Source organism: Eublepharis macularius, chromosome 14, assembly GCF_028583425.1.
Source record: "Eublepharis macularius isolate TG4126 chromosome 14, MPM_Emac_v1.0, whole genome shotgun sequence".
Taxonomy (NCBI): domain Eukaryota; kingdom Metazoa; phylum Chordata; class Lepidosauria; order Squamata; family Eublepharidae; genus Eublepharis; species Eublepharis macularius.
The window spans coordinates 15867326-15894577 of NC_072803.1; the positions used below are offsets into that span (position 1 = coordinate 15867326).

A 27252-nucleotide genomic window follows, 5' to 3' on the forward strand; every position below is an offset into this window, starting at 1 on the left:
CAGAATCCCAAAATGTTATGAGGGGATCTAAATACCATCAAATGCCAGTATTCATGCCACTCCTGAAATCCAAATTGGAAAAAAAAAACCTCTCTTTTTTTGGAGTATTTGTTCTAGTGTGTTCTAGAGCAAACTTTATTCAAGCAGAGCGATAACAGAGCCACAGCTGACAAGATCAGCATTTCACATTGATGAGACGTGTACCCGAAATTTCCCCCCGCCCCCAGAATCCTGTGCACTGCACATGAGTCCCTTGCCTTTTACTTTGGTCCTTGGAAAGCAGAAAGCTGATAGGCTTTGTTTGAGAGCAAAATTATGAAAAATCTGAAAAGTCATCCTGCAGAGATTTATTTTTTTAAAAACAGTGCTGGAAGTTTGACACCTGTGCTCTATCTAAACCTTTTACGTGGCCACACCTCTCTCCTTCCAGGGAAGTTATAAAGTAAACCACACTCCTAATTGTGCCATTGCATATAGATGAGCTGGCAACTAGTTTGATCTAACACATGAATACATAAATACCAAAAGAAGCCTCGGGTTCCTTTCCATTGGATGCAGGAGCCAGAGGACCAAAGTAACACAAGATTTCACAGCTTCTGGGGTCCCAAAGGCTAATCGCTGGGTAAAAGTGGGCGACTGCTTTCTTCCCCCACTCTGCAGCATTTCTTACTACTTAGCAAGAAAGGTAAGAGGAAATTCCATGTCACCTTCTTGATAGAGATATACTTCTTCCAAGCAGTTTCTAGAAGTACAGTGTATTGTACTGTTTTGTTCTGTTGCTGTTGTTCTCTCTGCTTTGGATCTATCAGATAGAGAGATGGGTGGAGAGGTAGAGATAATATGGGATTCAGACTTGGGTTTGAATCCAACTCACAAGGTGATCAAGGGCCACTCCTTTTCTCATAGGCTAAATCAAAAGCATCATTGGGATAGATGTCAGTACACCAGGCTAGAACTGGAAATCTACATTCTGGCTGCTTATTGTCTATCAACCTAACCTAATGTGCAAGGTTGTTGCATGGATAAAATTAGTTACTCTCCATAAATGCTGCAAGTGCTGTCCTGCTAGCCCTGGAGAAAGGTGGGGTACGTCTGTAGCCAAATGCATGCCTGCAGGATTAAGCTACTCTCATGCATTCCCTTGGGAGCTGTCTTTGAAGTCTGAAAATGATGCCGTAAAAAACAGTTTGACGTACCATAAACAATATCAAAACTGGATTACAAAAGAAAACAATGTACTAAGAACAAGATGATAATACAATCAAGCGCAACTACGATTGATAAAAACACCCAACTGAACAATCCCATTTTGCTACAACCCTATTTCCTTTACTAAAATCCCCCTTCAAACAATTCTGTTTTCTACATTCTATGGGATGATAAAAGTGTGAAAGCCTTCCCTGTCATCCTAAAACAGGCCATTCCAACAGGCGGGGGCCACCTTGCATTTCCCCGCAATGGGAAGCTGAAGCTTATCTCATCATGACCCTCTTCTGTTTTATCTTCACCACAGAGAGAGAGTGAACCCCCCCTCCCCAAGCTTCATGGCTGAGAGGGGAATCATGCTCAGGTCTTCTGTATTCTAGTCTGACCCTCTAACCACTACATCAAGCTGTCTCATTTCTGTCTTTTATGGGGTGTCCAAGAGCAAAGTTGTGTTGGAAAGTATGCATCTTTGATTCTCTTCCTGGTGTTATTGTTTTTATGCACTAATGGATATTTAAGTCCCCTGTAAATAAACAAGAGCAACCACTATTGACCTTGTGGCATTTAGCAATATGCCCAGTACAGGAGGAGAGTATCCTGGGAACCTTCAAAGGGCCAAGGGTCATCAGGGTGAAGGATCAATGGAGCTCTACAGAAGTTCCACCATGGCTGAATTTGGCCAAATGCTTTTCAATTAAAATGGTGAAGGCTCTTAGTATACCATGTGGCAAAAAGTTATTAATGGTTGACTTAGGGATCATAAATGCAAAGTAGTTCTTTGCATTTCTTTTGCGTAACTGCCACTTCACATCAGCGACCGATTTGATGGGTCGATAACTCACTCAATGTAGCTTGAAAGCCAGCAGTATTTTGCAAAGACCATTACTTACAGAAAAATCAGAAGAAAAAAACGGGTGGTTTAAAAAAAAATAAAGAAAAAATAACAGTACGGAGTCAAGTTAAAGAAAGTGTAATTACGTCTTGCCCTGGTTGTCACTTTTTTCCTTAAGGATTTTTTTCCTGAAGAACAAAGGAGGTCTTCAAAAGTTATTCAGAAAATAACTAACCAGCCTCACAATGGCCCATGCTGTGGAACGTTTCATGCGTGTGCATGCGTAAAGTGCAGTCAGGTAAAAGATGACATGGTGACCTCTCCTGGGTTTCAAGGCAAGAGAGGAACAAGATGGTTTGTTATTGCCTGTTTCTGCATAGCAACCCTGGACTTCCTTGGTGGTCTCCCATCCAGGGCTTTTTTTCAGCAGGAACGCGGTGGAACGAAGTTCCGGAACCTCTTGAAAATGGTCACATGGCTGGTGGCCCCGCCCCCTGATCTCCAGACAGAGGGCAATCTAAACTCCCCTCTGTCTGGAGATCAGGGGGCGGGGATACCACCCATGTGACCATTTTCTCCGAGGGCAACCCACTGAGTTCCACCACCTCTTTTCCTAGACAAAAAGCCCTGCTCCCATCCATGTACTAACCATGTTCTAACCCTGCTTCGCTTCCAAAATCTAACAAATCTGGGCTGGGGAGAAGGTTTCAGAAAAAATATTTATATAGTTATGATATTTTCCCCATCATAGCTTGGTGAAATCCAGAGGGAAATCAACAGAGTGAAAGGTCATTTATTTATCTCCTCTGCCATTCCAAGTTCAGAAGTGACCTTTGCATTATGGGGGGAAACTCTGTAAGTGTGGGAGAACAATGGATAGTTGTCTACTCTAACCATTCACATGTTGATAAATTCCTCTGATGTCAGCAATTTTTGTTTTGACCCTCCTGAAGAAAAAGCTCCATCTTAATGAAGCTACAATGTAATAATCAAAACTGTTCTGTGAAAATCAGGCTTTAGTGTTGTGTGCCAGATCTTCATTAGTTGTACAACTGATAGAAACTTAAAAATAAAACTTTTATAATCTGCTAAGAGATTTTGCAATGGCCATGGTACGGATAAAGCTCAGTTGAACTGTTCTGATGTAAGACAAGGCTGAAGCAAATGGAAACTTCTCTGTCTGCCCCTGGCTGAACTGTTCAGATGTTAGATCCTAGAGAACGGACGAACAGGAGACAGAAGGGCCTTGGGAAGAAAGAGAAGCTGAAGTTTGAGCCAAATGACTAAAAAGACAAGGAAACAGAAGGGCTTAGTAAGTGGGGGTTGGCAGTGATCCATCAGAATAAATAGAAAAGATCAAAGCAGGGAATCTGAGAAGTAAAAGATCCAGAGGAGTTAGCCGCATTAGTCTGTGGATGCAAAATAGTAAAGAGTCCAGTAGCATCTTTAAGACCAACCAACTTTATTGTAGCATAAGCTTCTGAGAACCACCGTTCTCTTTGTCTGACGAAGAGAGCTGTGGTTCTCGAAAGCTTATACTACAATAAAGTTGGTTAGTCTTAAAGGCGCTACTGAATTCTTTATTATTGAGAAGTAAAAGACACACAGAGAGAATGGCCAGAGATCAGAGCTTCATGACTAGGACATGGCTCCTGAAGTGATTTGAAACTTGGGTAATAGTTCAGATGTAAGTAACAGTATCTCAGTAACCTAAAAACACACTGTACCCACTCAGTTCAACTGTAACAGAAACCTGATATCCAGGGCCAGTGCCAGAGTTTCTGGCACCTAAGGCCGGGGCAGCTTCAGGGCTGTTGCCCTCCCCCCCACGTGCGCGCACCCGGACTGTGTGATGATGTCACTGCATGTGTCATCATTGTGCGGCATGCCCCGCACCACCCTGGCCACCTGCTGCACCTGGCCCGCAGTTGTGTGCAGGTGGTGGCGGCAGCATGGGGCAACTGAGCGGGAGGGCTGGGAGGCTGCAGCGGCTCCTAGAACAGCAAGCAGGACAAATTTTTTTCCTAAACACACCATTATCTCCCTACACACAATTCCAAAAGCCAACTGTAACTTAAGAAGAGCTTCTATTTGTTCATGTGATTATGGGCTGGCCCAATCATGTGTATGTCGTCCCCTCTCTTAATTTTTTGTGATACATTTTCTCTTGTATCCACTTCCAGAAATCTAGATGAGCTTCACTCAAAGCTACCATTCAGCCCACCCACCCCACCCCGATACAACCTTAGCTCTCATTGTGTGTGAACTACACACTACTCTGGATAATGGAAAACTCTGGTCTGGTGAGATCAATGGCGGCTGACTCTGGAGTGGCAAGATCAATGGCTTCTGACAATTGCAGCAGGAATGCCAAGGCAAGATAATAGATACAGAGGAGTTAGTCATATTGGTCTGTAGTGGCAAAATAATAAAGAGTCCAGTGGCACCTTTAAGACTAAACAACTTTATTGTAGCATAAGCTTGCATGCATCTGACGAAGAGAGCTGTGGTTCTCGAAAGCTTATGCTACAATAAAATTGATTAGTCTTAAAGGTGCTACTGGACTCAAGGCAAGATAAGAAATCTCTCACACTACTAGTCCATGGTGCTGTCATTCTTGGATCTCCGTGCAACCAGGACACAGATGTGAAAAGTTCTAGGGAAAGATCTGAACTTGAATTGACTCAGAACAGCAGGTCAGCCTGGTAAAGGGAGAAAAGTGTCAACAGGTTTGGTCACAGACACTTGATGATAGATTTGCATAGCATAATTCATATTAATCAATTTATATGGCTGAGGGTCAGGCAATAAGAGGCATTTAAAGATGTAAACTGTATGCTTTATCTGTTTGCTTTTCTCTATAAGCTCTGTTACCTGGTCAGGGGGTGAAGCTAAGTGACAGGTATAGAATGTTACCAATTGCCAAGAGGGGCCTGGAGTTCTCCTGGAATTACAACTGATCTCCAGGTTACATAGATCAGTTCCTCTGGAGAAAATGGTAGCTCTGGAGGGCAGACTCTAGTATATCACACAGTCTAGGAGAAATGGATGTCCCTCCCTGGGTACCGCCACCAAATTTCCAGGAATGTCCCAAGCCAGAGATTTGGAAACCTGAATAGAATATGAAAAGCATCTGGTCAAGTTGGGTCAGAGCACATTTGCTCTTGTCTTGAGTGAATCTAGCTTTGTTTGAAATCTCCTTCAGATATGAACCCCAGTGCACCACAGATGCATCCTGCAACATGAATGTTTGCCAGAGCTCAGTAGCAACATACAAGCTTTGAGTGCAGAAGGTGCTGGTTCCATTTCTAACCATGCCGGTTAAAGGAATCTCCAGTGGCAGATGATAGCAAAAACCTTGCTCTTCCAAATACCCTGGAGATCTACTGCTAATCAGAACAGACATTGCTAAACTAGATGAACCTTTATTCTGTTTAAAGGAGCTTCATATACTCAGAGCTGAATGGGATATGGACCTGGATTGGCCCCTAGGGCTTATTGTTCCCTGCTTTGATACTTACTAGAAATCTAGATTCTCTCCCAGGGACCTATGTGCTTTGAACATTAAGGTGACTGTGTACCGGATTCTGTGCAATCTTGGTGTAAACAGTAGAAATCCAATTCCTTTCTTTATGCAAATCTTCTCGCTCGGGGTGGAGAATGCATTCTGGCACCCGTCTTACCAGTCATTTATGAATCATCAAGTTTCCTGTAGGTTTCCTTTTTTTAAAAAAAATCCCATTGGCTCCAAAGCATGACTCTTTGGTTGTACAGGAACCAATTTTGAGTTAATAGTTTACTTTAAGATTCTTCAGGAAAAGGTAATGGGAGAAAGGGAGGGGAGAGTGTAGTGGTTGCTATGAATCTAAACTTGCTCTGTTATTTCAGACCTCAACCATTAACATTTGATATGTGGTTGAAACAAAAATTACCTCTTCTCTTCTCTTCTCTTCTCTTCTCTTCTCTTCTCTTCTCTTCTCTTCTCTTCTCTTCTCTTCTCTTCTCTTCTCTTCTCTTCTCTTCTCTTCTCTTCTCTTCTCTTCTCTTCTCTTCTCTTCTCTTCTCTCCCATCCGTGTCTCTGGATGTGTTTTTTGGAGAAAGGTAAAAAGAAGGAAGCTGAGTTGCCAGCCTCCAGGCAGGTCCTGGAGAAATGGCAGCTGTGGAAGGTGTACTCTACAGTATCACATCTCTGCTGAACTCTCTGCCCTCCCCAAACTGCACCCTCCCCGGACATTGCCCCCAATCTCCAAGAATTCTTGGCAACCCTAGGATATGTAGAAGATGGGAAGTACCACTTTCTTATTGGTACTCCATACTTACTTGTACCCAATTACTGTATCTCCTGTTTTTGGATAAGATGTTCAGAAAAAGTTTTGGTCCAGTTTACTACTCTAAATCCTTCTGAAAGTCACCTTTCCCTTAGGTAGGGAGCAGGAGGCCAGAGAGATGAACCTGACATTTCCCAGTTTCTGTGGATGATTTACAAACAGTACTTTTGGTCTGGTCTGAGTTCAGGAGCTCCTATGCATGCATGGAGCTCTCCTACTTGGACTTGCTCATTTTGAGGCACAGAGCCGGATCTGTGTGCCCAAATCATTTTGCACTAGCAGTTAAATCTCCTGCAATGTGAATGAGGAAACTGTTTCAGGAAGGGGAGCTCCATGCTTACAGCTGAGCCACAAAGGTCCCTGGAGTAGGATTGTCTCATTACTGGACAGAGATTCCCAGCTGATGGGCTGAGGAGACACACTAACCAGGTAAGCATCTGCTTATGAAGACTCTTGGGCGGACATCCCGTTTTCATGGGACTTGAGAATTAGAAAATGGGTTCTCCGTATTTTGGAATGAGATACCCATCAAAACTTGGAGAATGTGTGGATGAGTGTGGAAGAGAGACAGACAGAGACAGAGAGGAGCCACTGCTTTGGAAGAGACACAGAGCCTTGCTACAAGTGACGTTTTACACGTGAAGGATAAAGGATCATTTTCACAAGTCTCTCTGGGAACTGAAGTTCCTCTCCCCCATCCTTTCCCTTTTGTTCCTTCCCCTCAGAGAAAGCCTGCGGCAACAGCAACTTTTGCAAATCGTTCCTCCAGTCACAAGCCTGCTCTCAATGATTTTTGGGGCAGGCAGCTGCAACTTCCTCAGCTTTCTCTGGAGCATTTCCCCCCCCCCCAGCAAGATGATTTGCAAAAGCTGATGTTGCCGTAGGCTCTCTCTGTCTCTTCAGGTAGCGAGGGGAAGGAACAGAAGGAAAAGGGGTGGGGGAGAGGAACTTCAGTTCCCAGAAAGACTTGCAAAAATGATCCTTTATCCTTCACGTGTAAAATGTCACTTGTAGCAAGGCTCTGAGGCAGCTTAGCTTTCTAGCTGGTGTTAATCACATATAACTAGAGATACTACTGGAAGTTCTCTAGCTAGCGTTAGTTGTAAGGAAGTATTCATTCTTAAATGCCATCTCAGCTGTCCTCTGTGAGCTGTTATGCTTTGTAGAAAAGCCTGTTTGCCTCCATTTATGTTCTCTGTGTTTGTGAGGTATTGCAAACAGCTTTTTAAAAAATCTCCCCCTTTATAATGACTAAGCTTGAGGAAGCTTCGATGGAACCCTTGCTATGTGCTGATCACCACAACCCCTACTTATGATTTCATGGACTCAGCTGGGAGTAGTGGTCTCAAAAGAGTTCAGGCTTGAGAGCTGGTATCTTCAAAAGGATAAGATCAGATAGGAAAAACAGCCTGGATTGCTTTTAATCACTGCCGAAAGCTACTGAGTTGTGATACGTGTGTGGGAGTGTACTGTCAAGTCACACAACTTTTAGTGATCCCAGGAAGGGACTTTCAGGGCAAATGGCACAGCCTTCCTCTGCCGAGCAACCCTAGTCTTCCTTGATAGTCTCCCATCCAAGTATTGACCCTGCTTAGCTTCTGAGATCTGACGGGATGGTGCTATACCATGCCCAGGGCTTTTTTTCTGGGAAAAGAGGTGGTGGGTTGCCCTTGGAGAAAATGGTCACATGGGTGGTGGCCCCGCCCCCTGATCTCCAGACAGAGGGGAGTTTAGATTGCCCTCTGCACCACTCCAGCGGCGTGGAGGGCAATCTAAACTCCCCTCTGTCTGGAGATCAGGGGGCGGGGCCACCACCCATGTGACCATTTTCAAGAGGTTCTGGAACTCCATTCCACCACATTCCCACTGAAAAAAAGCCCTCACCATGCCATTATACCACCTGGGCTGTGATGCAGGGGAATGCAAAGGCTTACATAAGAAGTATATATATATTCTTACCTAGAATGCCATGTGTAATATTTAGATTCACAAAACTGAGTGGGAATATTAAAAAAACACCAAGGAAACCACCAATACTTGCATCTGACAAAGAGAGCTGTGATTCTCGAAAGCTTATGCTACAATAAAGTTGGTTAGTCTTAAAGGTACTACTGGACTCTTTTTGATTTTGCTACTACAGACTAACACGGCTAACTCCTCTGGATCTATCACCAATACTTGAAATAACAGATTTTTAAAAATCACCACTAGAACTGAAAAGACCATACGCTAAATTATACCAGACATAGATGCTTTGAGTTTGATACTAAACCCTCAAATATCTTAGCAAAAGAACAGAAAACTAAATTAATTTCTTCTTTAGTGATTAACAAACTGAAATTTGTGGGACTGGTTGACATGGGAGGCCACTTTAAGAGGTTTTAATATGAATTGCTTCCAATGTGGAATATGGGAACATATGTGCCACTCTGAGCGCCCAGTCTTCTCGACCCTATGGGCACTTCTGGAATTTCGAGATCGGGTAGTGGGTGCCATCATCATAAAATGGCTGCCATGCGGGGCAAACACAAAATGTTGGTAAGTTGCAAGTAGGGTCACCAACCATCAGGGGGGACCAGGCGATAGCCCAGAATACAGCCATCTTCAGCATAGAGAGATGAGTTCCCATGGAAAAAATGGCTTCATTGGAGGGTGAACTCTAAGCCATTATACTTTGCTGAGTTTCCTCCCCTCCCCAACCCCCTCCCTTCCCAGGCTGAAACCCCCCCCCAATCTCTAGGAATTTCCCAACCCAGAGTCAGCAACCTCAGTTGAAAGCCAAGCAGCTTTCGCAAGTCGCTACTCTTTGAAGACACAAAGCTGATTCCTCCTAGTTTCTTCTGATGCACCTCCTGCTCCAGTGATTGGGAGGAACACCAGGACAGGCTCTTTGCTTTGTGGACGAAATGTTTTGAAAGAAAAACCAAAGGGTGTCAAGAAACCTCCTGGAAGGCACCATGGTGTCAACGGACACCACGTTGGGTATCAGTGCTGTAAGGATTACAAGATACTGTAAGTACTGGAAAGGCTGAAAATATTAAACAATCTCGATGCCATGAATAAGCCTCTTTAGTCCTGATAAAGGTATTATTCATTGAGTGTAAATTTTTTCTTCATGAATCCATCACTTTTGGCACTTTAATGGTGAACAGGTTAGTCAGCAATGCACATCTGTTGCCCAAACGCCATCGCCACTGGAGCCCAAGCATGATACATAAGGTAAATCCTTGATTTTGGAAGGTCATTGTATCCTGCCCCCCCCCCACCATCTATACCTATAAAAGGGGAGCTGTGTTCCAGATGACTCACCTCTTATTCCAGAGCGCAGGTGCATTAGTGCGCCACTAGCAGTGATAAGAGGGGAGTCGCTCGCCACCTGCAGCAGCCCGATCCAGCCTCAATGGGGCTGAAACAGGCCACTGCTGGGTGCAGGTGTCCACCAGGGTGCCTGGCACCGCCACCCCCAGTGGTGCTCCCTGCCTGTGGTGGCCCAATCAGGCCCAACGGGCTGGAACGGGGTGCTGTTGGGCCCAGGCACCCACTAGGGTGTCTGCCCCCATTGCAGCACTGGGGAGGGAGCAATGCCAGGCCCAGCTGCCCTGCTCTCCCTTTACCCAGATCGAGGTGCAGGGATGGTGACAATGCCAGTCCCAGCTGCCCTGCCCTCTCCCCTGACCAGATCGGGGTGCAGCAGAGGCAGCAATGCCTGGCCCACCTACCCTGCCCTTTCTAGAGCCCCTTGTATTTTCCCCCACAACAGGCTTTGTTACTAGTGTAAAATATAAATCAAAGGTACAGTGACGTCAGATTTAAACAGGGCTTTAATTTGCAAACAGATCAGATTTCTGCAACAAAGGAATGTAAAGAAAGAGATGTTGCTTCCACGCACGGATTTCTCCAGGTATAGAAAGCAGGGAGTTCCCAGATTAAAGAGGATGTCATTCTTAGCACAACTTTGTGACAGTCCTCATGGCATTCTTCCTTTAATCTGGAGAAAACAGGTTTGAGCTAAATCCAAAAAATATGCTATTAAACATTTTACCAAATAAAGTTACAAAAGAACAGGGAGACCCTTTTCCTGTACATGGTGACAGCAGCAAAGAGTGTCATGTGCAGCGAAATGGAAAACAGAATTGTGCCCTGACATACCAGAGTGGATTGATAAGATCTACAAATATGCATCAATGGCCAATTTAACTTCTTATGTGCACAATAGACCAATAGTGGGATTTTGGAAAAAAATGGAAAGATTTCTTTGATAATTTAGGTTAAAACTAAGATAAATTGAGGTAATTTGATACAAAGATAAAAAGATAAAACACAGGAGAAATTATTAATTAAAAATTGCTGATACTAAAGTTTGGGTATAAGCAGGCCTTTTTTCCAGGGGGATCGTGGGGGAACGGAGTTCTGGAACCTCTTGAAAATGGTCACATGGGTGGTGGCCCCGCCCCCTGATCTCCAGACAGAGGGGAGTTTAGATTGCACTCCACTGAGCGGTGTGGAGGGCCATCTAAACTCCCCTCTGTCTGGAGATCAGGGGGCGGGGCCACCAGCCATGTGACCATTTTCTCTGAGGGCAACCCACTGAGTTCCACCACTCTTTTCCCAGAAAAAAAGCCCTGGGTATAAGCAACTAAGGAGAGGGACTGAGAGCTATTATACAATTCAGTTGCACTGTTACATACTCTCAATATATCTTTCTATTAGCTTAATTTATATTTAAATGTAGTGCTTGTATAAGTTTTTATACACTTTCGGCTGTCATATCTTTTCTTTTTAAATAAAATCTTTAGTAATAACAAAAAACCTGGATAAAAACTAGACTTGTTTTTTCTCCCATTTAAAGATGAATCTTCGGAGCGACTAAGGGGATTTGTTTGCGTAGAAACTCCCTCCTTTGCCACTACAGAGCGAGGAGAACATAGCTAAATTCTGCTTGGAAAGGGGAATGGGGCAGCTTGGGGTCATCAGCCAGCCCCCCTTTTAGTTCTTTGAAGGGCTTTTCCCCACATGATGAGCCACACTGAAGCATTGCAACATGGCCCATGAAGTGAAAGTGAAGGGAAAGGGAAAGGGAGTAGGTTTAGGGGCACGGGGTTCCTAGGAGCATTGCCAGCATGGTTGCACTTTTGTGGAAATGCAATTGGGGGAACGGAGAAGGATCAGGGGCTGGTGGCAAGGAATTCTGCATGAATTTTCCACCTGTTCCAATGCAGCATGTTGCATCTGCCATGGTGGCATGTTTCTACACCCCTGACAGAAAGTAGCCAGAGAGAGAAGAAAGGAGGCTTTCGAAGAAAACTTTTGTTCAAGCAGTTGGGAGCTTAAGCTTAGCTTGGCCACCAATCGTCACCGAGAAAGGATGCGTTGGTGGAGGCGTGTTCCTGTATATGCCAAAGAGGTTCCCATAAAATGACCTCCCCCCACCCAAAAAAATAACTAGGGTGGAGATAACAGGCCCAAAGGGTACTGGGGATGTTCTGCTGACCAGAACTCCCAGTGAGATCTTGAAATGGAGGCAAAAAATTAGGGAGATGACCAAACCAGAAACAAACACCTTTATGCCCACCTCCACCACCTTTTGTCGACTGTCTTTGTTGTTTTAGGTCCATAAGCAACTTAGGGCAGGGACTTATACTCCCTAAAGCACACATTGGTAAGAAGGAATGTTCCAATGAATCCAGACCAATGGATTTATTCCAAATAATGTATCCCTCCCTTACCTTTTGAAAAGATATATTTTCAAAACTACTTAAAGTGGGGAGGCAAAAAAGGGACCTGAGTAGCAGCGATGAAGGGGCAAAGAGGCAAGTGTGGCGGCCTGCTTCCCCACTCATCTCCCTGCTTGCTGCTGTGCTGCCGGGGCACCCGGCTTGCCAGGAACCAAGTGGGGAAGTGGGCCGCCCCGCTCACCTCTCCACCCATTTGCCACTGCTGCTTGGGTCCCGGCGAGCTGGGTGCCCCGGCTGTGCGGCAGCGAGCGGGGAGGTGAGTGGGGAAGTGGGCCACCCCACTTGCCTCTCTGCCCCTTCGCCTCTGCTGGCTGCCTGAGGCAAGGAGGACGCTCCTGCGTGATGATATCACAAGTGACATCATAGCGCAGGGCTGGAGCGCACGTGTGCTTGGCATGCGCGCACAGAGCATGTATCTCGCCTCAGGTGCCAGAAACTGGTGCCAGCCCTGCTTGAGGGCACATAACACACACACGCACAACTGGAAGTGATGTCATGGCATGTCCATGATGCTGCTTTATTCTTTATTTTGCTCCACAAAGCAGCAACAGGAGCCTGGAGCCCAGGGGTAGGAGATCTCCTACTATAGCGGGAGATCTGGTCGCTTTACTTACACAACTGTGCAGTGGTCTGAGTCATGATGCAGGAAGAATGCAAGTGTGCAAAAGCTAAGTGTGAAAACAACTGACAAGGATGGGCATAAGGCCATGGCGGATTCTGCCCACAGACTGCAGCTGCACAACTCCTATAGGATCCTCAGTACATCTCATGCTAATGAGACCTTTTTAGGTATAAATTGTATCTTTATTAAACTTCTGGAACAAATAGCTACAATTTTCTAGCAGCCATCAGTGCTTGCAAAATTAATTATACAATGAGTGGCAATGCCTTTGTGGGTGTGAAGCTGCAGTAACCGTTACCCCCGTTCCCGCAAGCAAAGTCCCAAGTCTTCCTAGAACAGGCTGCCAAGAGAAAACAGATGGTGCCATTCAATGACTTTAAGTTATTGCCCTTATTTAATCTGTAATAAAAGGAGCAGGTGGACAGTAATTTTATCCAGTTTGTTTCTGAATCCCATTGCTTTATTCCTCCGCTATCTTGTTAATAAAAGGGATTTTTGGAAGGAATTAGAATAAAACAGGAGTCCGATGGAACCTTGAAGTGTAACAAAATTGATTCCAACATAAGCTTTTGTGAGTTACAGCTCACTTCTTCAGATGCACTAGAGTGTGCATCCACTGGGCCACTGCTTTGTATTCACAACAGAAAAGTAGTGGGGAAGTGTTACTTACCTTGCATTAGATTCTGTGTGAATCCTTGTTAACCTGGAAGTAAGGGTGCCAACTGGCCAGGGATGGAGGAATGTCCTGGAGGTTTATGATGCAACTGAAATCTGCAATTGAAGCCTTTCATGGAATGGAATTAAATAGCATCACTTCCTATAGATCATAAAGGAAAAACTAGGGGGGGCAGTTAAAAAGCTGACAACCCTACCTCAGATTTTGTTTTATGAGCTTTTATTTTAAACTAGCAACAAAGCCTGTTGTTGGAAAAAACGGGCTCTAGAAAACTGATATGGCAGGCCCCTGCTGCAGGGCCTTGAGAGGGCACCACCGCTGTGCCAGGCCTCTCCGCCATCTTCATGGCCTGCATCAGGTGGCTTCGGAGACTGGGAGCGCTTCCTGGGATGGCAAGGGCCCTGGAGCGCTCCTGTGCCTGGCTGTCACCCAATTCAGCCCAAATTGGGCAGCTGTGGAGGCTGAGAGTGCTGTCGGGAGGGGGGCAAGCACTCTGGTGTGTTCCTGCACTCAGAAGCTACCCGATTGGGCCACATTGGGGTCAAATTGGGCAGCTGCGGAAGCGGGGAGTGTTGTCAGGGGGCCAATCACCCTGGTGCATTCCTGTGCCGGGAAGCCACCCAATTTGGCCCCATTGCAGCCAAATCCAGTGGCTAATAGGCAGGGAGCACTGCTGGGGGAGGAGGTCAAGCGACCTGGTGCGCTCCTGCCAAATCAATTTGGCCCCAATGGAATGCTGCAGGGGGGAGGGGGCGGCAAGCACTCAGATGCACTGCTGCATTGGGCAGCTGCCTGATTTGGTCCCATTGGGGGGAAGGTAAGCACAAGGGGAGGCACAGCAGCCTCCTCAGCAAGCCCTCTTGCTGAGGACTCACCTCTTTCCCTGCTAGGGGCATGATACCGCGCCTGCACTCTGGGAAAAGAGGTGAGTCATCTGGAACACGGCTTGCTTTTTATAGGTATAAATTGGCCTCCATTTGTAACACACGCGCGCACACACCCCACACTCTTTCTGTAGTGAGTGGGGTAGATCCAACCTTCCTCCAAACTGCCTTCCTCAAGCCTAAGGAAACTTCCTCCAACTGAAGTGGTTCTAAAGCCACTTAATTTGGGGGAGGCTTCTTTGACTGGAGGAAGGCTACAAACCTGAACAAAAAGGAAAGGTAGGGTATAAACATTTAAACTAACTTTGCTCAGTGTAGTGGGAAGGATCTATCCCAGCGTCTCCCACCTGCCGTCTGAAGTGGCACACAAGCCATGCTACCATCTAAGGATTTGGCTGCAGTTCTAGGACAGGCTTCTAGTTAGCAATAACAAGATTTTATTGCGTATGGCCAAAGGCCATTACAATCTTCAGTTAAATTAAGAATACATAGAATACAAAGGTTAACAAAGAAGAGAGGAAATCCCCCACAAGAATAAAAACAGATTAGATAAAAATTAATAGGGAACAAAATGAAGGTATCCTGGCCTGAAAGTACAACTCAGGCTGTAGCTCTGGCTCGGACCATGGCTTTGGCTTGGATTTTCATGACAGCCAGCAACAAACAATGAGATCCTCTGGGTGTAGGAAAGGAAAAAGGATGCCTCTAATGTGGCCTTTTTTAAGCCAGGAGAAAAATTACATGTTTTATTTAGTAGAGCTGGATTATGCGTGCCTGTGTGTTTGTACAAGAAAAAAATACTGCAATAAAGTAATAACTAGAGATGGGCACGAACCCGAAAAAACCCAAACCATGTGGTTCATGGTTCGTCAAATTTCATGAACCATGAACTTTCACGAACCTACCCCCTGGTTCACAAACTGGTTCGTTTGGTTTATGAAAACATCCACATCCAGCTCAGAAAATTTTCACTTCCGGGTCAGCAGAAGGTCACTTCCGAGTCAGCAGAAGGTCTGCAGGAAGTCCATTCCCTGTTGCCTAGGAAACTGATTAATGGGCTGCAGGCTGTCTGCAGTGATGAACCAAAAAACAAACCAAATGAACCAGCCTAAAGTTCATGGCGGTTTGACAGAAATGGGATCTGACGAATCGCTGGTTCATGAGCCACGAATCGGCCTGGTTCATCATGAATTTTGGTTCGTATTTTGGTTCATGCCCATCTCTATTAATAACAGGTTATAGGTTTGTTCCAGTGGTAGAGCTATTATATTAAAAAAATTCTGGAAAGGTTGAGCAGATGCTTCATATTTTCAGGGAGCAATCTGTGTTTTTCAAAGGCCACGAGTCCCTGATCTGGACACTACTTTCTGACTAGAGGGAAGTAAACCTTGAGTAGTGATTCCTTCCTAAATGCGACAAAACTCCTCCTACAAGAGGAGTATTTCTTAGCATTGGGAGTGACTGAGCAATCCAATCACAATCAATACAGAACTATAGCAGAATCATTCAGAGGTGACGGCTGATTGAAAAAGGCAAGGCAAGCAGAAATCCAGCACAGCCCCAGCAGGCAGACTTCTCTGTTGGATGGGTCATTTGGATTTACGTGGAAACTTTGATCTTTCTATTTAAGCACACCTTTTGGAAATGATTGATTTAAATATTAGCAGAGGTTGAGCAACGTTATCTTTGAACGCACACGGCAATGAACTACATTATATAAACACTTCAAACTTCTTGGAACAAGAAAACATCACGTTTGCTGACTTAAATCAACAAGGAATCTACTTGCAAACAACACCAGCAGCAAGATTGTGTGTGTCCTTCCCAAGTAATTAATACACCTTGGTGAATTAGATAAGACAAGCTTGAGTTACTATTTGCTGATCTAAACCGTACTATCCTTTATAAACTTCCTGTATTATACAACAGGTGATAGATAACCTTTTCTGAAAGGGGGGCCAAGGCTTACACTCATTATATCATTCTTCCACTGTAAAGGCATCTATAGTCAGCCGGACTGTGTTAATATTTGCAGGCTGAAGCTAAACTGTTTTGGTGTCCATGTACTACCCAAGATGCACACTTTTTTCTGAAAAGTTATACTTCTTCTGAAAACCTTTGCTGAAATGAAAAACCAAGAATTATGTTTCACACTATGCTTACATTGATGGCCGATTCCGCACACGTTGGATAATGCACTTCCAATCCTCTTTATAGATCATTTGGAACAAATTTTTTCATGTGCGGAACAAAAAATCCACCTCATACGATTGATAAAGTACATTGAAAGTGCATTATCCAACGTGTGCGGAATCAGCCGTAATGGTAACTAATCCTAGACAGCTCTTTATTCTGTCAATCGACAGGCATTTAGCAAGAGAGAACCAGATGTCCAGATCTGGGTAAATATGATGCAGGAAGAACTGACCTAAGACTATATATCAAATACAAAATGCATGTTTCTCAATCCCAAGCAGAATATGCTATCCTTATACCATGTTGGCTTTCACAAATACAGTAGGCGGAGTCTAATATTTTAGGGGTGGGGCCTGTCAGAGCCTGAGAGGAGTCTGAAATACTCAGAAATAGTTAAAAAAAGATCTCAACCTTTTTCTTTGGTGGAGAATTACTGACCTTTTTCTTGCGTGTTTTCAAATAGATTTATTATATCTGGATGGCCACCTGTCAGCTACTTTCTCCCACTGGAGAGAGGGGAAAATAGCAATTGGATTCAGACATCACATACAAACCACAATTTGTTCATGAGGTCAGAAGAGTAGAGTAAGGCTGTTTCCACATGTCCTTAAAGGGAGGGCTCGCCCGCCGAATGTGGACACTTTTCCACTTCACTCCAGACATTTACGTTTTCAAAACAGTTGCTGGCTGTTTGGCTTCTGTTTTTTCAGCACCTTTTCTGGAAACGCAGTTTCCCACAGTGGCAGAAAAGGCACTGAAGAAACGGAAGCCAACAGCCAGCAGCCGTTTTGAAAACGTAGACGTCTGGAGTGGAGTGGAAAAGCCACCTGCATTCGGTGAGTGGGCCGTCCCTTTAAGGAAGTGTGGAAAGGGCCTAAGAAAGAAAGAAAGATTTTATTTTTCTTTTATTTTTACTTTATTTGTATCCTGCCTTTCCTCTCATTAGGGACCCAAAGTGGTTTACATCGTTCTCCTCTCCTCCATTTTATCCTCACAACAACCCTGTGAGGTAGGTTAGGCTGAGAGTGTGTGACAGGCCCAAGGTCACCCAGCGAGGTTCCTTGACAGAGTGTGGATTCAGACCTGGAGTCCCACACCCTAGTCTGATAATCTAACCACTACACCACACTGGCTCTCAATGGTGCCTAATTGGGGAGGGGGGTCTTGTGCTTCCTCCCCCTCTCCTCATTAAGTGAGAGGAGACTGCAAACCTCCTGCTTTAGGAAGTCTTTGATCTAGCCACAAAGTACTGCAATGTTAGAATCTGGGTACTTTTAATTATTTTTTCTTGCCTACAAACTGGGATTCTAAAGCATAGCACAAAATGTTCTAACAATATCCTGCCTCACGAGCCAATGGCAACCTTATGGAATACAGTTATTAATTGCTGAGCGCTTAGAATGCCTATAAATAAACATAATATTGTAAGGAAAATTATTCTAAACCAAAACTTCCAATAAGGTGCATGAACTTCAAGATGCCGCTGTTACCCATGCAAGCTGATGTCAGAATGAAAATCCCAGAGCTTCTACTGAATAAAACATTCCTAGCCTTTCATGTGCTGCAAAACTCTTGGCTGTGTTTACTGCAATGGACTAACTTGGCTCCCCATCCCCACTTCCCTAGAATCTGTGTGTGTTAGGGTTGCTAACTCCAGGTTGGGAAATTCCTGAATATTTGTGTGTGGAGCATTTGGGGAAGGGAGGGGCCTCAGTAGGGATTAATGCCATAGAATCCATCCTGCAAAGCAGCCATTTTGTCTAGGGGAACTAGGGTTGCCAGGTCCCCTTACCCTCGGGATGGGAGGTGGGAGATCTGGCACATACATTATTGCTGTCCCTTGCATGGGCTCCCAACCTGGGTGATGACATCACTTCCAGGAAGTGACATCATCACTCAGGCCACATGCTGCCCCTGGGACGGCAGCAGGCTGAATGTGGAGTGTGGATTGCAGGAGCACTGCTGGAGCAGCACAACGGGCCTTGGAGTGCTCCTACACTCCGCAGTGACCTGTTTCAGTCTGAATAGGGCCAGATTCGGGCCGAATCGGACCTGAATCAGGCAGCTGTGGAGCTAGGGTTGCCAGGTCCAGGTTGGGAAATTCCTGGAGATTTTGGGGGCAGAGCCTGAAGAAGTTGGGGTTTGGGAAGGGGGACTCAATGGGGTATAATTCCATAGAGTTCACCCTTCAAAGCAGCCATTTTCTCCAGGGGAACTGATCTCTGTTGTCTGGAGGTCAGTTGTAATTCCAGGAGATCTCCAGCTGTCACCTGGAGGCTGGCAAGAGCATGGGAGCATGGGAGCGCTGCCAGGGTGGTGCAACAGGCCCTGGAGAGCTTCTGTGCTCTGCAGTGGGCCGAATAGGGCCCATTTGGGGCTGCATCGGGCCCTTTTCAGGCTGAAATCGGGCTACTGCAGTGTGCGGGAGTGCGCCGTGCTACCTGGGAGTGCTCCCCAGAAGGCACATTCCCCCATCTTTTCTCCTGCCAGTTAGGTAAGCGGGAGCAGGGGGTGGAGGATGAAAGTGGTGGATCCCCCACCCTCAGCAGGGGACTGGCAGCCCTAACGAAAATGGATCTCTGTAGTCTGGAGATCAGTTATAATTCTGCAACTCTCCAAGCCCCACTTGGAGGATGGCAACCCTAGTGTATACGTGTGTGTGTGTGTGTGTGTGTGTGTGTGTGTGTGAGAGAGAGAGAGAGAGAGAGAGAGAGAGAGAGAGAGAGAAATTATAAAACCTGGAAAACTACTAGGAAAGATTTGTTGAATGGGAATATTTTAGGATTGCCAGCTCCTGGCTGGGAAATTCCTGGAGATTTTAAAGGTGGAGCGTGCAGAAAGCAGGGTTTGGAGAGGTGAGGGACCTTCATGGGGTATAATACCACAGAGCCCACCCTCCAAAGCAACCATTTTCTCCTGGGAAACTGATTTCTGTGGCCTGGAGATCATTTGTAATTCTGGGAGATTTCCAGGGTGTGAAGAAATAAAACTTGTGGATTGTTTGAAAGAATGACCTTGTTCCCGTTCCTCCGTTCACACACCTGCTTAAAGTTTAACTGGATCCCCCTCCCTCAGGAAAGCAGTCTAAAGTGAGAACAAGTATGACCGTAGGGCCTTTCTTGGTTGGAAGGAAACACGCAGACCAGCTGAGCTGGAGCTTGGCTGCTCTCCTAGCTTGCAAAACAATAAATTCGTGGACATTTTCTTCTCTCCTAATCAGTCATATATTTGAGCTTTTTCTTCTGATGCAATTTTCAGAGCATGAAAGAAAATACTAGAAGCCCTGTGATCTTCCAAGAAGCATGTTTTTAAAGCTTAGAATTTGATCTTTTTTCTTTTTAAAGACAGCATCTTTTGGATTTCACAAGCTCACCCCAGTGTCCCAACACAAAAAAAAGCGGACCTGTAAGATGAATGGAACTTCATATGAAAGAGGGTTGTCCCATTCTCTTTAATGCTGAAGAATGCAGCAATTTTTAAAAATAATGTCCAGGTTTATTTCAATTATTGTATTTGTATCCTTTCTGCTTAGCAGCCTGAATAGCCCAGATGATCCTCAGCTTGTCAAGAGCTCAAAAACTAAGGAGGGTCATTCATGGGTAGTTCCTAGAGAGGAGAGCACCAAAGAGTCTCTCTACACAAGACACCTCAGTGTGTTTTCGTCAAGTGTGGGCAATATTAGCCAGGAAGTGTAGTTTTAAAAGACAGAGGATGCAGACATCATCCTCAGAGGGTTTGTTAATTTCATCTTCGCCTCCCCAAGGACTCTGTCAATTTCACCTCTCCAGTGTAAAACTGTGAGATCGCAACCAGAGGGCAGCAAGGAATGGAAATGGGCTGCAGCTGCCTTCCAGAGCTGGGCTTGGACCTGAAGAGGTTATAATGGGCTGAAGTTTCCCTTCTGGCATTTCACAGCCCCTTCACGCAGCTCCAGTGTATAGCAAAGCCCTTGCTGCCAGCTCTGTCTTTTTAAACTGCCCTTCCTGGCTTCCATTGTGTCTCCTGACACATGTTCTTCACATGTCAGATGTTTTGCACAGAGAAACTCAAAGAAAACCAGGATTGCTATGCAGAGGAAGGCAATGGCAAACCATTTCTGTTTTCCTTTTGCCCTGAAAACCTCATGAGAGGCCAACCATAAGTCAGTTGTGATTTGACAGCAATAATTATCCTCTCTGCCCTCTAGGAAGCTCAGAGTAACTGGTACACATTGGGTTTACTGCATTTCATATTTGCCACAAGAACCAAGGCATGAGTTACTTATTTACTTCATTTAAACCTCCGTGGGAACCTAAAGTGGCTTGCATTATTCTTCCCCTCTGTTTTATTCTCACGATAGCCAGGCTGAGAATGTGTAACTGGCCCAAGATCACCAAGCAAGCTTCCACGGCAGAGTGGGGATTTGAACCTGGGTCTCCCACGTTCTAGCCCAATCCTCTAACCATGATGCCACACTGGTTAGGCTGCTACAGTACGAGCATAATATAATACAGCCTGCTGGATCAGACCAGTGGGCCGACTGGCGTAGCATACTGTTTCACACAGTGGCCAACCAGTTGCACTAGAGGGCCAAACCAACAGGGCAGCGAGGCCACGGTCATCCCTTGATGCTTCTCCTAGCACTGGGCTTCAAAAGTTTTATTATTTATGTCACCAATCAATATCAAGGACATTTCTATAAACAGTGCCATGGGGTAAATAAATACAAGTCTACAAAGCAAGAATCCAATACTAACTCTGTATAAGAGAGTTCCCTTTACTCACCAAAGATAGTAGCCATTGATGGACTTCTGTTCCCTGAATCTGTCTAACTCTCTCTTAAACTCATCTATGCTTAAGGCCATCTTCCCATTTCTGTGGATTCCACAGTTTAATTACTTGTCGAGTAAAAGAAGTATTTTGGGTAAAGAAGATCATTCACTCAGGGTTTTAGTTGACTGGGAATTTGCACTCTGTTCTGGTCTAAGGGCCGAAGTTATATCCAGGGATCATAACCGGATCTCTCAAAGTGGACTTTTAATCTTAAAAAGCAGTTGTTATGTGGGCCAAGTATGGATCAAAGTCTAATCCTTTTATTACCATCCTTTCCCCAGTAGGAAGCTCCCCCAGATTTGTTATTAACCGTCCATAGGAAGGTGGAATACTCTCTCCCCTACCAGGGCTAATAGACGTATCAAGGAGGGGAAATTTCTATTGGGAAGAAAGTGTGTCGTGGTGGTAAACACTCTCCTCCTGAGGACCAGGACTCCAATTCAAATTGTCGCTGGTGGAAAGATCATATCATGGGTCTCCAACACAGGGTGAAAATTAGTCCTCACTTTAGATATGATTAAGGCCATTTCCACACACGTTGAATAATGAACTTTCAATGCACTTTAGCAATCCTTTGGAAGTGTTTGTTCTACACATGGAAAAGCAGTTCCAAATGTTCACCAAAGAGTATTGAAAGCGGATTATCCAACGTGTGTGGAAGCAGCCTCAGTGTATTTCCTAAACAACAAGCCAGGGCTACAATATAGTTAATAATTGGAGTATAATCTATTGTTTACAATACAAAGTGCAAAAGTGCTGAAAATACATACATGGATTATAAACCAATTTATACAGAAGAATTCACAAGTGCATAGATACAGTTACCAGTAGCAAATATAATTGTGCAAAATATCACTGTCCGGAACAAGTCTTATCCATTAAAGTGCAAATGCCAAAAAAGTCAAAGGAGAATCGGTAGGTGGGAGCTTGCGCCAAAGGAATATTAGCAGTCCATATAATCAAGGTACATATACAGAAGAAAACGCCGACGGGGACTTGCAGGCAAATAACATTAACCCGTTTCGTGAGGATCACCCCTCACTTCTTCCTGGGCGTGTAGCAATTCGGACTGTACATAAGTATGAAAGTAGCGCCACGAGTTCTCCCACCGTTCCTCCGACACGCAATTCACGGACGTGAATTGCGTGTCGGAGGAACGGTGGGAGAACTCGTGGCGCTACTTTCATACTTATGTACAGTCCGAATTGCTACACGCCCAGGAATAAGTGAGGGGTGATCCTCACGAAACGGGTTAATGTTATTTGCCTGCAAGTCCCCTTCGGCGTTTTCTTCTGTATATGTACCTTGATTATATGGACTGCTAATATTCCTTTGGCGCAAGCTCCCACCTACCGATTCTCCTTTGACTTTTTTGGCATTTGCACTTTAATGGATAAGACTTGTTCCGGACAGTGATATTTTGCACAATTATATTTGCTACTGGTAACTGTATCTATGCACTTGTGAATTCTTCTGTATAAATTGGTTTATAATCCATGTATGTATTTTCAGCACTTTTGCACTTTGTATTGTAAACAATAGATTATACTCCAATTATTAACTATATTGTAGCCCTGGCTTGTTGTTTTTGCTAATTTGTACTAGGGTTGCCCTTGGTATTTCTTTTGTCAGTGTATTTCCTGGCAATTATACTAAATTTTACCCTCCTGTGATTACACATGTATCTGCCTAATGCTGCTGAGTCAGACGATTAGTCTATCAAGGTCAGCATTGTCTACTCCGATGCTGCAGCAGTTCTCCAAGGTCTCCACTGGAGGTCTTTCCCATTACTTAGCATCTGGAGATGCTGCAGGTTGAACCTGGGACCCATATAGTTTACCTTTCCTCCAAGAAGCTTAGGCTAGCATCATTAGGTCAACACAATAATCCTGCAAGGCAGATTGAGTCAGTCATTCTGTCTCAGCCTAAGGTCACTGGATGATCTCCATGGCAAGTGGGGATATGAACTCAGGTTTCTCTGGCTCACACTCAAGACTTCAACCGCTATCTCACTCTCTAATGTATTTCGCCCTTCCCAAGCTCCTATTATGCCTAGAGGGGAAGTCATACATGTTTGTTACTGGTATATTCCCTCCAGGCATCCTGATCTAGTCAGATCTTGGAAGCTAAGCAGGGTCACTATTTGGAGGGGAGACCACTGAGGAAGGCCAGGAGGGTCTCTACGAAGAGGCATCTAATGGCAAAATGCTTTTGAATGTCTCTTCCCTTGAAAACCCTATGGGGTCATCAGAAGTTGGCTGTGATTTGATGGCACACAAAAATGGGTCAAATAGCTATTTCGTGAGGCTGAGGAGGGAGGAATGGGGAAAACATGACAAGCTAGTCACTGATCTTCTTTCATCTCTTCTAGCTTGGTCTCAAGACAGTGTTAGCTGAATCCTGAAACAATTCCTTTCATTTAAAGTGTGATAATCAAGAGTACTGACAATCATTAGCTCTGTGAACTTCACATGCCCTTCTCATGACTTTTATTTTCTTCTGCACTCAAGTGGCGGAGAAACCATTCATACTTAGCTACTGTACTGGATGGTCATGAGGTCACATTTTTCATGCTGTACAAAGTTAAGTACTCACTATGGAATTCTCCCTTAGGCAGGTACACCTTTATTTCTTCATGCATCCATTGGCATCCCTTCCAAAAAGGTCAGATTTAAGCAAAGAAAAGAACAACAAACTGTTAGCAATCCTAATGTTTATTCAATGTTCTTTTTTTCCCACCTAGAGTGGCTGGTGGGAATGTTTAAATATTTCCGGAACCATTTCGTCAGTCGCTTAACAGAATGCAAGAGACGAAGGTCACGTCTGGTGTCTAAAGATGGAAGATGTAACATAGAGTTTGGGAATGTTGAAGAACAGTCAAGGTTTGTTTTCTTGGTTGACATCTGGACCACCATCCTGGACCTCAGGTGGAGGTACAAGATGACTATCTTCATTTCAGCATTCCTAGGCAGCTGGTTTTTCTTTGGCCTTCTGTGGTACGTAGTGGCATATGTACATCAAGACCTGCCAGAGTTCAGCCCCTCTGCAAATCACACCCCATGTGTTGATAACATCAATGGCTTGACTTCTGCCTTTCTGTTCTCCTTGGAGACTCAGGTCACTATTGGCTATGGTTTCAGGTGTGTTACAGAACAATGCGCCATGGCAATTTTCTTACTGATCTTCCAAAGTATCTTAGGAGTTATCATAAACTCTTTCATGTGTGGTGCTATCTTGGCCAAGATCTCCAGGCCGAAAAAGAGAGCAAAAACCATTACCTTCAGTAAGAATGCTGTTATCAGCAAGCGAGGTGGGAAATTGTGCCTTCTTATCAGGGTGGCCAACCTCAGAAAGAGCCTTTTGATTGGCAGCCATATTTACGGCAAGCTGTTGAAGACCACCATCACACCAGAAGGAGAGACGATCATCTTAGATCAAGTCAATGTAGACTTTAGAGTTGATGCTGGCAATGAGAACTTATTCTTCATCTCTCCCTTGACAATTTACCATGTCATCGACAAGAACAGCCCCTTCTTTCACATGGCAGCTGACACCATCCATCAACAGGACTTTGAGTTGGTGGTGTTTCTAGATGGGACTGTGGAATCTACCAGTGCTACTTGTCAAGTCAGGACCTCCTACATTGCGGAGGAAGTACTGTGGGGTTATCGTTTTGCACCAATTGTCTCCAAGACCAAAGAAGGGAAGTACAGAGTAGATTTCCACAATTTCAGCAAACCAGTGGCAGTGGAAACTCCTCATTGTGCCTTTTGCCTCTATAATGAGAAAGATGCCAAAAACAAAGCCAAGATGGGATATGACAACCTTGGATTTCTACTTCAAGAGGTCAATGAAACCAGTGACACAAAAATGTAATTCTGGGTGTTGGTGTGTCTGAAGAATATAGCTAGGGTGCTATGCTGAAATACTAGCATGATGGACAGAACAAAGACAAACAGGGTTGTTTGGGATATGAAAGCAGTTCTTCTAATCTAACAGAAACAAGATATAGAACAGCCATTTCCTGAATGCTGCTGAACTATAACATGTTTATTTCCACAGAATGTACATATATATATTTCATTTGTGAGATTGTTCTTTAAACCAATTGACTCGTCTTGAGAATGTTTTTTTTAAGGAAAAAGAAAAATTCAGAAAAATTCGGAGATATAAGAAATACTTTTGATAATATGCTAACAAAGAAGAAATGATATGCAGCAGTAATGAAAAAGAAAAATTTCAGTGTTAGGAACTATTAAGAGATGGACTTATTTTTTTAAAAAAACACAATACCTTTATGTAAATGAATATGTCCACATTGAGAATACTGTGTACAAGTGTTATGGTTGGCTTCCAATGGGATATTTGACAGTCAATGTGCTGTAGAGGCTAGAGCGTTGGACCCAGGTTCAAATCGCTACTCTACCATGAAGCTTGCTGGTTGATATTTAGTCAGTCATAGTTTCATGGCCAAATACACCTTGCAGGGTTGTTGTGAAGATAACAAGTGAAAACGAGAAACATTGTTTGGAGGAACGGTGGGGGGAAATGTAACAGAAAAAAAAGATACCACGGAACTAGAAACAGGACTAAACCAAGGAGCTCGAGAATATTTTCTGTGCAAAAAGGCTAAGGATACAGGAATTTTTAGTTCAGAAAAAATATCTATAAGGAAGGACACAATATGGTTTTGTATAAAATTATGAATGCTGCGAATTATGAATTTCTGAACACTGGGTGAGGGTGCATTCAATGCTAATGAAAACGATCACAAAAACGACCAATCCTTGCCACAGCTAACTCTTGCTTTATTGTGCTGACAGTTTAAGTGATGCCACCTTGAAGTCATGTAGTTCAGTTATACCCAGGGGTCATTTCATAGAAAAAGAGCTGGAGGAACTCATCAGCATAACTCATTAGAATATGCCACGCCCCTTGTCATCACCAGAAATATGTCATTGGCATAACTGATTTGCATATGCCACACCCCCTGACATCACCTATCCTGGCTGTTTTGGACCCAATCCTGGCCATTAAGGGCTGAAATTGGGCCCAAAATAGCAAAAAGGGGCTGAAAATGGCCGAAAAGTGGCCCAAAATGGTCAGGGTCGGGCCACTGCTGAGCAGGAGAGTGAAACATCACCCCTCAGAGGCCCGATCTAGGCCGTTTCAGCCCCAATCCAGGACGAAACTTGCCCAAAATGGCCGAGAGTCAGGTAGGCGGGGCCATCTGACATGTGACCTCTTTGGGGAACTGCCAGAACTGCGTTCCTGTGTGTTCACCCTTGAAGTGAGCCCTGGTTATACCACCAAGGAGGAACTTTTCTGCCAACAGGGGTTTCAAACTGGGGATCCCAGCAGCTGGATACTGGTGCCTTACTGGCTGCACCAGCGGCAATGTGTAAACACTGCCAGTCCAGCAGACTAAGAGCTGAGTTTCAGGGATCTCTAAGTTTTACCAGCTACCTGTCCCACTTACACACACACAGACGCAGACACAGACACAGACACACACACACCCTATGTATGGAGAGGCACATGTACTCTTTCTTTCAAATGCACACAAATCTTTCTCCTTTCCTTCTCAGTTATCACCAGCTTGGATGGCATATTTTCTTCATCAGACTATGGAAACCAACAGAAAGAGAGCATCACATTATGATGAACTTAATTTTACACAGAACTCCAGAAAGATAGCTTTGAAGATTTCAGTCTCCTCCAGGGTTAGCCCCAATTGAAAGCTCCATTAAAGGGCCACACTCCAGATTTCAGACTAAACAAAACGGTGATGCAATTGGGTTTTTTGTGCCATGTCACAATAGGGAGGCACTCCTACGGACACCTCTAAGATAAGAGGATCTGTAGGGAAAGAGATACTGCTGAGAAATCTCATCTTTGAGCTATGCTTGTCTAACACGGTGGTCTTCAAGCTTTCCAGACCTGGGGCTAGGATAGCTACC

At 44.5% G+C, this 27252-nt stretch overlaps 1 protein-coding gene across 1 annotated transcript; it reads left to right on the plus strand.

The window, feature by feature from the left end:
• Nucleotides 1-570: 570 nt before the first annotated feature.
• KCNJ1 (potassium inwardly rectifying channel subfamily J member 1) lies at nt 571-25594 on the plus strand. The gene is made up of 2 exons (XM_054998065.1): nt 571-685; nt 24036-25594. Exon 2 carries the CDS (start codon nt 24050-24052, stop codon nt 25166-25168), a length of 1119 nt encoding a protein of 372 aa, XP_054854040.1. The 5' UTR covers nt 571-685; nt 24036-24049; the 3' UTR covers nt 25169-25594.
• The last annotated feature ends 1658 nt before the right edge of the window (nt 25595-27252 follow it).